The 13099-nt window shown below is 47.0% G+C and overlaps 1 protein-coding gene across 2 annotated transcripts in view; it reads right to left on the reverse strand.

Moving 5' to 3' along the window:
• Positions 1-13099, reverse strand: part of SLIT3 (slit guidance ligand 3) — a gene marked incomplete at both ends in the record, with an annotated part of 608792 nt that overhangs the window by 126586 nt on the left and 469107 nt on the right. For both annotated transcript variants that reach the window (XM_080699310.1, XM_080699309.1), the window contains one exon: positions 9117-9280. In XM_080699310.1, coding sequence (XP_080555436.1) covers positions 9117-9280 — 164 coding nt within the window. The remainder of the gene's footprint in view (positions 1-9116; positions 9281-13099) is intronic.

Genomic DNA, 13099 nt, shown 5'->3' on the forward strand with positions numbered 1-13099 from the left:
ACATTGTAAACATTTTCATGCTTGCTTTGAATACTACCTCAAAGCGAGGTCAGAGTCTCAGACACATGGCTTGGTGTACAAAGGCAGACATCATGGTCCAGTGGGGAGGCCCACCCAGCGGCCCCCCCAGGACCTCACGCCACGCCTTTTGGTTGCAGCCAGCAGTGGTCATTTCATCCTCTCTCCAGATCTCCCTCCACATAGCACAAAGGGCCACGGGCTGAGACGAAGAGAAGAAGCTCAGCCCAGCTCTGTGGACTTCCTCACTGCTTTGACAAGGGATTGCTGGCTGGGGGCTCTTGGATGCAGATTAAACATGAAAGAAAGAAGACGTCGGCAGGGAAATAATGATTTTTGGTTTGGCTCCTGCTCACAGGAGAAATTGAAGCCAGAGAGTAAGTCTGGCTACAGTGGTTGAATCAGAACAACGATGTGTCTGGACGCTGAGGTTCAGAGTGGAGGGTCCCACTCTGTGTTCCACGGAACGCGTGGCCCCAAAGAGGGATCTTTCTGTAGGAGCTCAAGTTGCTGCCTCTAGCCTAATTTGAAACATTTCTCTCTCCGGAAAGTGCCAGCCCGATGACCAGAGACTCTTACTGCCTTTGACCTCATCCATTCACACAAAACAAAAACCTAAAAATATCTTCTTAGCTGGGATGTTTAAGGAAATATTCTTGCCTAGGCTATAAGGACTTCAAAGTCACCAGTGCCATATGAGGGGCTCTACTAAAGGCTACGGAAAATACCAGGGGGTTTGATGATTTACACTAAAATCCCAACTGGAACATTCCTCTAGAAAGAGGGAGATACTGGCTTTGTTCAAAACTTGGAGGGCCCCTGACACACACACACACACACACACACACACACACACACACACACACACACACATATGGTACTGGGGTTCCTGGAAACCCTTCTACTTCCAGGCTATACTTTTTTGATTTGGAAACAGGGTCTTTTAAGCCACCACGGCTGGCTTCGAACCTGTGCAATCCTCCTGTCTCCGTCTCCCAAGCGCGGGGATTACAAGCATGCACCACCACGCCTGGCTAGTCTTTATATTTTTTGAGACAGGGTCTCACTGAGTTGCGAGGGGCCTTGCTAAGTAGTGGAGGCTGTCCACGAACCACGATCCTCCTGTTTCAGCCTCCCGAATGCTGGGATTACAAGTGTGTGCGCCACCACACCCAGGCCCCCTGACACTTCTAAGAAAATAGCAAGACGGAGCCAGAGGAACTAGCCATCACGCTGAATGTGTGGGCTCTGTGGTCCCACCCACTCCACATGAGCCTCCGCTCTGCCGCTTCTTCCTCGCCTCCCCATGCCTCAGTTTCCCCTTCTGTAAAAGGAGAAAATCACACTACATATTTCACAGCATGGTTCTTTCGTGAAGGCAAAGAACAGTGATGCATGCAGAGTACTTAGAAGAATCCACGGCATAGAGAAAGAGCCTAGTGATGAAAGTTATTGTTTTTCTTAATGCTCTGCCACTAATTGTCTATAAGACACTGAGCAAGTCACAGTGCCTCTCTCTGAGTTTATTTATTTATTTTGTGGTACTGAGGATGGAACCCAGGGGGCATTCTACCTCTGAGCTATACCCCCAGCCCATTTTTTTATTCTTTATTTTGAAACAAGGTCTCACTGAGGCTGTTCACAAGCCCCGATCCTCAGCCTCCCAAATGCTGGGGTACAAACAGGCATGCACCACCACACTGGGCTCCCTCTCTGGGTTTTTGTTATTCATGGTGAATAGGAGTTTAGGTTGCCTGACTGCTAAGGAGCTTACTGAGACTCCAGACCGAATGCTCCCATTCTGCAAAAGAACCAACAGGCAAGTAGGACCGTCAGGCAGGGGGTTCCTCCTCTGTTTCAGCTCTCTTCTGGCACAGAGACGAGCACTGGCATCAAGGGCTCTCACCCCATCACCCACCCCTGAGAGAGGTGGTGAGCAGGTGCCCTCAGATCTCAGGGCTTTTGAAGTGCAGACAGTATTCCCCAAAGAAAACCACCATGCTTGGGTTTCCACATCAAGGGGAGGATGGAGCGACCATGCCAGGGAGAAGCAAGTGCCACACTTGGACAGCTTCCTGTTGGGGAATGTCAGGGTCTGCAGCCGGAGCCCTTGACTTCCATCAGGCAGAGGGATGGCAGGGCGGCCCTGCTTTGGATCTGTCAAAGTACAACTCTGATGGGGTGTGTTGGAAAGGGAGGAAGAAAGGCGTTGCCTTCAAGGGCTGCTATTGGCAACAGGAATTCTGACATGAAGTGCTTTTCAAAGGTGTTGAGATGAATCCTATTCTAAAGTAGACCTGGGTCACAGCCTCCGGTTCCCTGGGGACTGTGGGGCTTTCGCAGTGGCTCTCGATTCTGTTGGCAGTGTGTGCACTACATTGCAAAGGATGTCGTAAAGGAAGGCAGAAAAGCCTTTGAAAAAGATTCCTTAACCAGGTCACTAACAACACCTTTAATTACGCAGAGAAACAACGGTAATTATAGCCTCTGTCAGCACCCTGGGCTGGCAGCTCCCCAGGCAGGCATTCACGCTAGGTGAGGACTCTGCCTTCTTGTTTAAACAACACACTTCATGTTTCAAATGAGAGGGAGAGATAGGCTCCCTTTTCTGGAAGCATTTCCTCCTAATCAATGCCCAGTGGACCAAGCCCATTTCCCTACGAGCCTCTGAAGTTTACTCTGCGACCTCCGCTCTCAGCGCTGGCAAAGCCCCTTCGGCCTGTCACCTGCGGCTCTCTTTGGCAGGATCAAGCTGTCCTAGACTCTCTGCTGTGCAGTGTCACCGGTCCCCTTCCTCCCAGCCCTTGATGTCCACACATGTTGGGGAGCCAGTGACAGTGGATTTCTAGGGAGGACAAAGTCAGAAAACACCTACCTTTCCACCCAGCAAATTATATAGCTGGGAAGCAGAGAGGAACGGGAACAGAATTTTCATATTAGGAAAGAAGGAGTCTCGCTACATATCTTTGACAAAAGAGGGTCTAGATATGCATCGCCTGTGTGTACACGTGGACTTCTCACGGATAACATGTTCTTATGGGGATTCCACGATGCACACTGCCCTTGAGTGAGCATGTCCCCTGGCAAAAAACATGGCCTTAAATTCAGCATCTCCTTCCTTCCTTCCTTCCTTCCTTCCTTCCTTCCTTCCTTCCTTCCTTCCATGTTGGGGATAGAGGCCAGGAGCATTTTACTTCCAAGACACACCCCTGATCTATTTTCTTTATTATTTTGAAACAGAGTTTGTTAATGGACCAAAGGCCCAATAAACCAAGCCAATGGGTACTGGAAAGTTAATGAGGGTCTCAATAAGTCGCTGAGGCTGTCCTCAAACCTGCGATCCTCATGTCCCAGCCTTCCAAGCACTGGGATTACAGGTATTTGCCACTGTGCCTGGCTAAATCCAGAATCTTAGCCGGGCATGCTGGCGCACGCTTGTAATCCCAGCTCTTGGGAGGCTGAGACAGGAGGATCACACAGATTCAGAGCCAGCCCCAGCTACTTAGGGAGGCTCTCAGCAACTTAGTGAGACCCTGTTTCCAAATAAAGTATAATATAGGTCTGGGGGTATAGCTCAGAGGTAGAAAAGCCTCTGGATTCCACCTTCAGTTACACACACACACACACACACACACACACACAGGAAAAAACATCCAGCATCTTAATGGACAAGTCCACAGAACCCCTATAATTTCTAAGATGTTCTGTAACCAATGCAGAAGCTCCCGTGCCCTTACTCTTTGTGTCTTTGTTCTTAAGGAAGGGCCTGAGACATCTGTTCTTGGAACTCTTTGAGTGGGATCAAAACGCTGCTCTGTGGAAGTTGAAGGACGTTCTCATCTAGCAGGGGGTCATGGGGATGTGATCTGAGCATCTCTCTCCCTTCTAGAGCCAGTCTCATCACCACTTTACTTCTGAAACCTCAGCCTAAAGAACAAACCACCTCTATGCCAAACAGGGCGGACACTGGGATGCGCAGTGTTCTGAGATGTGAGACTCCCAGTGCGGGGACAGAGCAGAGCCTCGGGGGATGGAGGCCCCGGCTCCTCCCTGCCTGATGTGAATCATCACAGACTCTCAGACTCAGTGGCTCTTAGGGAGCAAGATGAGAGGACAGAAACACGCTCCCAGCCAAAGCTCTTCCAGGGACAGTGCCTGCAGCTGCGGGCACGGGTACCATACTCGTAATCCTTTCCTGCTGCTAACTCCCCTCCAGTCCTAAGAGAGAAAAAAGCAGCCCATGACTGGGAATGGCCCCTAACCCCAGCCAGGGCCTCACCTCTGCACTTCTCCTAACTGGCAAGTGGGCATGATGGTTTTGCTGAAAGCACAGACCCTGACTTGTCCATCCAGAAGATACAACCAAGACCACTCTGTGTCACATTCTGACAGGATCATGGAGATGGCAAGGTAACAGAAGATAACATGCCAAGGACACACGGGCGGCTGAGTAAGAAGAGCCGCCATTCTCATGACAGCAGCTAAGTTTACCTATGGCCACACTGTGCTGGGTTCTGCGCTAACTGCCGTGTACATACATCCTCACTCGAGCCTCATAAAACCCACCACCTGGGACCTATTACTATACAATGATGAGGCAGTTGGAGAATGGGAAGCCTGAGAAAAATGCCCGACACCTCGGGGCTGTACAACAAGAGTGCTCTGACGTTTGGTGCAGGCTCACTCTTCTGTCTCCTCTGTCAGAAAGAACCCCCAAATGCCTCTCTGTACCACCATGACATGGAAAACCAGGAGGATCTGTGTCTTAAGAAGCAGGAAGGGCAGGCTCAGGGCTGAGACGTGGATTGAGTGAGCCACCCTAGCCATGGCTGGACACTCTGAGCTTTATTTCTTTCTGTCTTCCAAAAAAATATTACCCAGTAGAGTGCACAGCAGGAAAAAAAATCCAATGGCCTTGTGAGTACGTAGCAATAAATTAATTCCAGTATTCAAATTAAACCTCCCTGATGGCCTCTGGCCTTTCAAAAGCCAACAACAGACGGCAGTGACAACGGAGCCCTAGCAATTATGACGAGAATATAAATGAACGTGATTTAAATACCAGAGGCATGATAATTTTGGAAATGGCTAAATAAACCTAATAATCTCATTCCTGCAATGTTCAATTATGGTGTTTTAATTAAAACCTCCTGAGGAGATGGGTGGCTAGTCATGGCTTACCTTAATTATCTTTATACTTAGTAACTAGTCTCAAATTAAAACACAAAAAGAGAAGGGGAAAGTTTTTTTGTTTCTAGGGAGATAAGTGTATTTCATTTTTAATAATAAAGGAGGAAATGCTTATAGAGCGGCCACAGGGATCAAGCACTGCTCTGGGCATGGGTGCACCTGGAAAAATATAAGATATGGACCCTGATTACTAGGGGACAAGATAAATATCTTTACAAAAATATATTTTAGATTCAAGGCCATGGTAAATAAGTGGAAGTGGGTAGACGCACCAATGTGCTTCAAAACATTTATGGAGATTGATTCAGGAGGTCGCAAATTTAACTAACAGTTGGAGATTACTAATTATAACAGGTAGAGATGTTCTCCTATTAAAGAAAGTAGCACATGGAAAATAAATCTTGGGCTTTACACTCCCCAATACACCTTTTAGATAATGATGAAAACAAAATAAAATGAAACAAAAGACCTTGCAGCTTACAGAAGATGAACTTTTTCTCTGGTCTATTATCACGGACCCTTATAAAGGGTTCCAGTCTGGTCCAGGCAACCAGAAGAAAGCATGGTCTACAGATTCCTCCACCCCTGGGCTCTGACCTTCCCCTTGAAATGAGAGCTGGGGCCTTTCAGTAGCCACTGAAGAAAGCCAGGAAGTTAGGGTGCATAAGAAAAAACATGCTAATAAAAACTAAAAGAAAGCTTTGTTCCCCCACCCTGGTGAAAAAAATCCCAATCGTCTCCCCAGAGGAAGAACATTAATGTCTCCATCCAGAAGGGTACGGTTGATGAAGGAGACGTGTTTTGTCATTGTGCTTCTACACATTTGTGAGTTATCTAGGGTGATAAGGAGCCCATCTATAGGCTTCTGGGGAGAAGAGGCCAGGCTGACATGGCTGGCTTTAATTCAAAAGGAGATATCAGGGACTTGAACAAGCGGGGCCCTCCCAGGCTGGGAGAGATAAAGCTCTTTCCTGTCTCTGGAGTCATGTGTTGGGTGAATTTTTGGTACCATTTAAAGCCCAGGGAGCTTTCCTTGACAGGGACTGCTCAGAGGAAGCTACACACAGGGATAATTTAGTTGGTGCCCTGTGCCTCTCTTTCTCCTGAGCGAATGACCTCTATTTTTTAAGAGAAATTCTTGTCTTTCCATACTTGACTAAAATTCCCCTCTGTGAGTTGTTAGGGGGAGAGTTTGAATGTGGACTATTTGTGGGTTTGCAGATTAAAACAGGTCCATACAAAAGACCCCCATTCCCTGTTTCGTTGGGTGCTTGGTACACCTGGGGTAGTGTGTGTGGGGTGGTCAGGATGTGACCATAGCCCTTCTCTTTGGACTCCCCTGGGGCCTTGCAGATGGACCACTGGCATTCTAACTGCATGCCACAGACAGCCTTGCTGCACACTGACTCATCTGCCATAGTTTCACTCCGGTCTCACAGATTACCTTTAACAACTGCGGGGGAGGCAGCACTCTTGGGGGGAATGTTCTTCTTGCATTCCACTAATGATGGTGGTGGTTCATCTGTCAGAGATGGTCAATGCACCTGTTCCTCTAGACCACTGTAATGAACTTTGATATTTTCAAAAGTGTCCCCTTGCAGCATTTTATTTTTTAAATTGTGAGGGTCTGGTGAAGCAGGTAATGAATCCTTCACACACAGAGGTCACAATGTCACCGTCCCAAAGTTGTACTGCAGGTGAGAAGGTGGAGGTTAACAGCACACTGATGTCTAGAATCTTGGGGTAAACGCTCATGCCCTCAAAGACAACTGGCTTCTTATTAGAAGCTTCGTGGACGATCACAAGCAATAGTTTAACTGTTGTCAACAGGGAAGGTGAAGGGGATGTTCCTATGTCACTGAGACCCACTTGCGGATTTAGCCTTTCCAAAGGAGGGAGATTTGGGGTATTCACATTTCCAAGAGGGACCATCGTACTCTCACAGGCTTCAGATCCAGCACTTTGGATGGGAAGGTGTGTTCATGACGAAGTGGCATTTATGGTCATGCACTGCATTAAGCTCGGCACCCACCTATAATGATGTGTTTTAACATTCTCTCTAATTAGTTTTTCTCCCTAGCTCTTGGATGACTCCTGCACTCTATAATTATTTCTTTTACTGGCACTTATGCCAATATTGCACCCTTTGCCTAATAATTACTGTAATTATAGTCACCGTATTTGAATATGGTGCCTGTGTGATAAACGGTTTTATTATACATGTTTCACGGGAAGTGATTTCTAAGTGGGTGTCTATAGGAAGTTATTGAGGTGCTGCTCAGAGACACGTTAAAATGTTTTTGGAGAATAAATAGCACAATGAACTAAACAATGTGACAGGATGAAGCAGCAGAGAGGGAGATGAAGCTGAATTCAAGGGAATTCTTGCACAGTACAAACACATTCTAAGAACAGGCAGGGGCCAGCCTGCACTCCTCGCCATACTGGAGTCTGGTAGCACAGGCTGGGCTCTTAAATCTCTGTACTGAAAGTGAGCAAGGCTCAGAAAGATGAGAAGTACAAGTGCAATTCCCTTATGTCCTATCTCCCTCCTGCACACCAGTTCCTCCAGCTCAGCCTGTAGGGGCCACTGGGTTCCAATTCTAGGATTGGGTTCTTGGGTTCATTAAAAAAATCAGATGCTCTCTCTAATAGGCGGAAGCTAGGAAGAAAATGGGTCATAGGATGAACTCTAGACGAAGAAGGGAGATACTATAGATGAGCAAATAAGGCGACCTAACTGAGGGAATGGGAGGGGGGAAGAGGGAAATTCTCTATTGAGCATGATGTTTTTTAATAAACATATCAATGTCAATCACTAAGCCAAACATGAGAAGGAGGGATGGGGAGGGAATGGGGAAGGAATTGGGTGATGTGTGCATATATGTCTCCACCATCTTATACCCCATTAAGATGTATGACTATAATGCACCAATAAAAAATTAAAATAAATAAATAAAAAATTTGTATAATTCTTTAGAAAAATCAACTGGATATTTTCTTTTTTTTTTAAGGAAAATCCTGGGATTGGCTCTACTCCTTTGAACTAAGAAAGGGAGAAGCCGATGGAAGTAGAGGAAATCAATGGAAAGTAAAAACAACCAACCAAGCAACATGTGGGATCTGGATTAGAAGCTAAATCCTCTGGGGGTCTCGTATCACCTGCCACCTCCCATCCCAGGGATCTGAGCTGCCTTTGGCTTCATGTCTACACAGTTGAGTTCTGTGGGCTGCGGAGGCAATCTGTGCTTCTATTACACTTCTATTATCCACAGATCAAACTCTTCTGTTTGCTCAGCATATTTTGTGGGCCCAATAAACTATAATAATTAAGCTCCACTTATTCAGCTCTTACTAAGTCCTACATATTATGCTAACTGCTTTATATGCATTATTTCCCTTGATCCTCCAACCCACCCTTTGAGTGATGCACTACAATTATTTCCACTTGGCGGAGGACTGGTAACTTGCCAGAACCACAGGCTTCAGCCAGGCAGGGTGACTCCGTAGCCTATGGAATCCTGTCTCTCAATTTCTGCAAGCATTTGGATGCTAGCAACATGTGTGGCAAATGCTGAAACACCTCCATTATACCCATTTCCATATGATGTGAAGCTCAACAAATGTTAGGCTTCCCAGCATCAATGGTCTGTGGAGCTTAAGAGAAAGTGATTCATGAGTTCCTTTAGCATTTACCATTACCAGCTATCAAGACCTTCTTTCTTCAAACCCTTGAAGAATGCCAGGAATTCTCCCATGACAACTGTGTGCTTTGGGGCAACCTTTGGGGTTCTTTCTGTACCAAGTTCTGGGCTGGGGTCTGTGTTCAAAATCAGAGCCTTGGTAGAAAGAGCTCCTGGGTGGCTCAGTTATAGCTCAGGAAGGGACAGCAGGCGCAAGAGCCTCACCTGGACACACGTACTCCTTCTTCTGCACGTCTGCCACATTGAAGCCCCTCAGATGGACAGGAGCCATGCAGAGCGTGAACTGGCCAATTGTCCTCCGCTGTCGCAGCCAGTCTGAGAGCCAGGCCAGGTGGCAGTCACAGTACAGATGGTTGGAGTGGAGGCGCCTGGGGAAGGAGGGACAGAGGGAAGATGTGTTATACAATGAAGGGAGGAGGTTGCCCTTGGGTAACCAGGGTGGACCAAACCTGCTACCCCTGTGCCTAGTGTGGTCATTCTTATGACTTAGGGAAGCATTTCCCCCTGCCCTCTTGAAAACCAGAATTCTTAGCCCTTTTATTGCCAAGCCACAAATTATCTGCACATGTAGGCCACATCCAATGGATGCCCTGGGGGTTCAGAGCAATTTCCATTTCTTAATAGCAATTTCACTCTTTTCTTTCCCATGCAAGCAAACTTCAGCTCATCAGAGAGAGAAAGTGACATTATCAGAGTGAAAACCCTGAGTCAAGGCAAACTTACGAAGGGGTGACCCAGGCAAACTGAAGCCAGCGGAGGTTACGGCTGGTGTCACAGTCTCAATGGTCCCAGGTAGGGTGGCACTGTGTCTGAGATGGGCAAATCCCTCTACCTGTTGGTTCTCCTCCTTCATTTCCTCTCTGCAAACCCTCTATGAGCCCACTGTATGAAATACCAGGGGGCCTGAAACCAATGCTACCAGTGCACACTAGACGGGATGAGCTGTCACAGAGGGAAGGGTACTTTCTGAGAGATCACCTCTCTGCACACTCCCGTTTAAGAAAGGTGTTGTTCATGCCAGACGGTAGAGGCAGCAAGCTTCGCGGACTCATTCCTTTTCTGGCCAAGTTCACTTCCACCTGGTGGATTTGTTCTTCTGACTGACTTAAGTGCCTCTAAAAAGATTTCCTAACCAGTTGCAGAACTCTGGCTTTTTTCCTCTGGGAGCTGTGATTCCAGATCAATTTTTTTGCCCTTGAGTGAATGAGATTCCCTAGAGAGATCTGCCTATTGTACTTCTGGGGGAAGGGAGGGGGGAATCCCAGCTGGTTAAATGACTCAATCTTCCTTCCCAAAGGCTGGGAGGCAAACTAAGGACATCCAGAGGCTCCCAGAGGTTCTTCTTCAAGGCCTATTAGGGGTTTCCAATGTCCATATTCCCTACACCTCCAGGCCTCTCAAAGTGGTGGTGGGTGAGCTGTAGCAGAATGAGACTTGGGTTTCTGATGCTAATGTGGAATGCCTAATTCTGGACATACTAATCAGTCAGTAGTTATCTTGGAACTTTCAAGAGCTCTGTGTCAAGCCTGTTAATACTTAGTGGCAGCCCAAAGCAGTGCCCCCCACTACCTCTACGCCTATAATGGGAGCGCTGAAGAGCTCTTGACCACACTCCACTCAGTGTAAGGTCAACAGTGCTAAACACTGGCCAGGAGCAGCTGGCTCCAGCTGCATGCTGGCAGGAACTTCCTGTCACCCTGTGGGCAGGAAACCCCAGCGGGCCAGAGTCACAAGGGGGCCTGGGCTGCCCAGACCCTATAATTTCAGACAGACCCCACATGATTATATATATATTTTTTCTGCTAAAAAATGTACACAACTGGGTATAGTGAGTGGTACATGCCTGTATCCCAGTACTTGGGAGGATGAGACAGGAGGATCACAGGTTCAAGCCCAGCCTTAGCAACTTAGCAAGATCCTGTTTTAAAATGAAAAAACAAAATAGGGCTGGGGTTATAGCTTGGAGGTAGAAAATTGCTGGGTTCAATTTCCAGTTCCAAAAATGTACAGATTTTTATGATTTTGTTTTAAAAATTATGAATCCTGATGTTATTTTCTTTCTGGATTTTGTGGGAAGCCAAATACACTTTCTGAAGCTCTGTGGCCCTAGACACCAGGACTGTATGGGACCCAAGACATTTTCCCCTTTTGAGTTTCAAAGTCAGACTCTCTAAGCTCCAACCAGCAGGGCTTCTTAGCCTGGATGGACTTGGGAAGGATTGGACAGCCAAAGTCCTAAGATGGTGGGAGGGCCTTCAGTGGCAGAGAGATGCCTGTTTACTTAGCACTGACCCTCTGTGTCCAGGGGAGAGGGAAGGCGTGTGGTACACTGTCAGCTGTTGACTATATTCTGGAAAGCAAGAAGGAGAAGAGGGAATTCCAGGGCCAGCAGGCTTCCACTGGGCATCAGTGTTGCCTAGGGAAATGGTCACTATGGGTCTTACCAGAAGACAAGGTAGAGACAGGGCAGGCTGAGCTACAGGGGCTCTTCTGTGTGCCGGGAGAATAAAAACCACTTAATTAGCCTGGCTTCTAGATGAAAAGGCAGTTGCCCTGTTTGGCAGGAGGGATGGATTCTAAGGCAACAGGGATTCACTCTGAGAAATAAGCAGAGGTCCCCAGGCGGATCAATGTGAAATTCCCGTCAGTTCTAATCGAGGCTAAGAGATCAACACAACAACAGAAATGAGGTTTGGGTAAGTCCGGGCCTTGCTGAGCTGATTAATTTCTGGGATAAGCAAAATGTCAGAGGTTTCCCTTTTGGAAGATGATACTATGCCATTTTTTTTTCTCAGTATGGGCTGGTCAGAAATAAGCTCCTGGTTTTCTCAATCTTGCTATGGATGTTCCAATCCCTTTGTCCATCTTAGAAATTTCTCCTCTCCAGAGCTAACCTCCAGGGAGTTCTATAGGGAAATGGGTGACCCTAGCTGGTATGGAAGTCACACAGAGCCAGGCACACACCTGTGATTCTGGTCCTTGGAAGGGTGAAACAGGAGGATCACAGTTTTTTGAGGTCAGCCTCAACAACTGAGTGAGATCTTCAGCAACTTAGTGAGACCCTGTTTAAAAAACAAAAATTAGGACTGGGAGTGTAGCTCTGAGGTAGAATGCCTTAAATCTGTGATCCTCCTGTCTCCATCTCCCAAGTACCAAAAGGGTAGCTCAGAGATAGAATGGCCCTGGGTTCAGCTCTAGTCACACACACACACACACACACACACACACACACACACACACACCCCAGGCAGTAGGCAGGCTCAGTTCTGTCACCTAGGACTTTTATGCATCAGAAGCACCAGAAGAGTCAAGCTGGATGGATTTTTGTACAGCACCTTTCACACCATGGAAGGGAGGTCATCTTGAACAATACCACCCCAGAAACTACTATTAAAGAAAAAACAACCATGATATGAAACTTGAGCTTGGACACTGCCGGGGTATTCTAATCCTGGAAAATGCAACGGGTCCCATAGAGTCATGGTGTCTAGGGCCAAGGAGCTTCTGAAAGTGGATTCGACTTCCCCAAAATACAAAATGAAAATGACAGCAGATTGGTCATTTTAAAAACAATTAGTGAGCAGGGAAGTTATTTTAATTATTTTCAGCCACTCTGGTGGGTTGTGAAGGTGATGGCATGGGACCGGCAGTCTCTCTTGGCTCCTGGGTCTCTCCTCTCTCTGCTCACCCATCATTCAGCTTTGGTCCTGCTAGATGGTAGGCTCTGATGTCAAATAGCCCAAATCTGACATTGGCTCTGGGCTTTTGGACTTTAGACAATAATCTAACTTTGGACCTCAATGTCATCATCTGTAAGATGGGCAATTTCTTTTCATTTTGTGGTACTGAGGTACCTCTTGCTTTTCTTCTTTCTCTCTATTTTTTTTCCTTCCTTTTTGTTTTGGTACTGGAGAGTGAATTTAGGCATTCTACCTCCGAGCTATTCCCCTACCCCTTTCATTTTTTATTTTTTATTTATTTATATTTTTTGGTGGTACTGGGGATGGAACCCTGGGGCCTTCTACCTCTGGGCTACACTCCCAGACCTATTTTTATATTTTATTTGGAAACAGCGTCTCTTAAGCCAGCTGAGGCTGGCTTCGAACCTGCGCGATCCTCCCGTCTCAGCCTCCCAAGCGCGGGGATTACAAGCGAGAGCCATCATGCCTGGCTCATTTTTTATTTTT

Source organism: Muscardinus avellanarius (assembly GCF_963383645.1).
Source record: "Muscardinus avellanarius genome assembly, chromosome: 7".
Lineage (NCBI taxonomy): Eukaryota > Metazoa > Chordata > Mammalia > Rodentia > Gliridae > Muscardinus > Muscardinus avellanarius.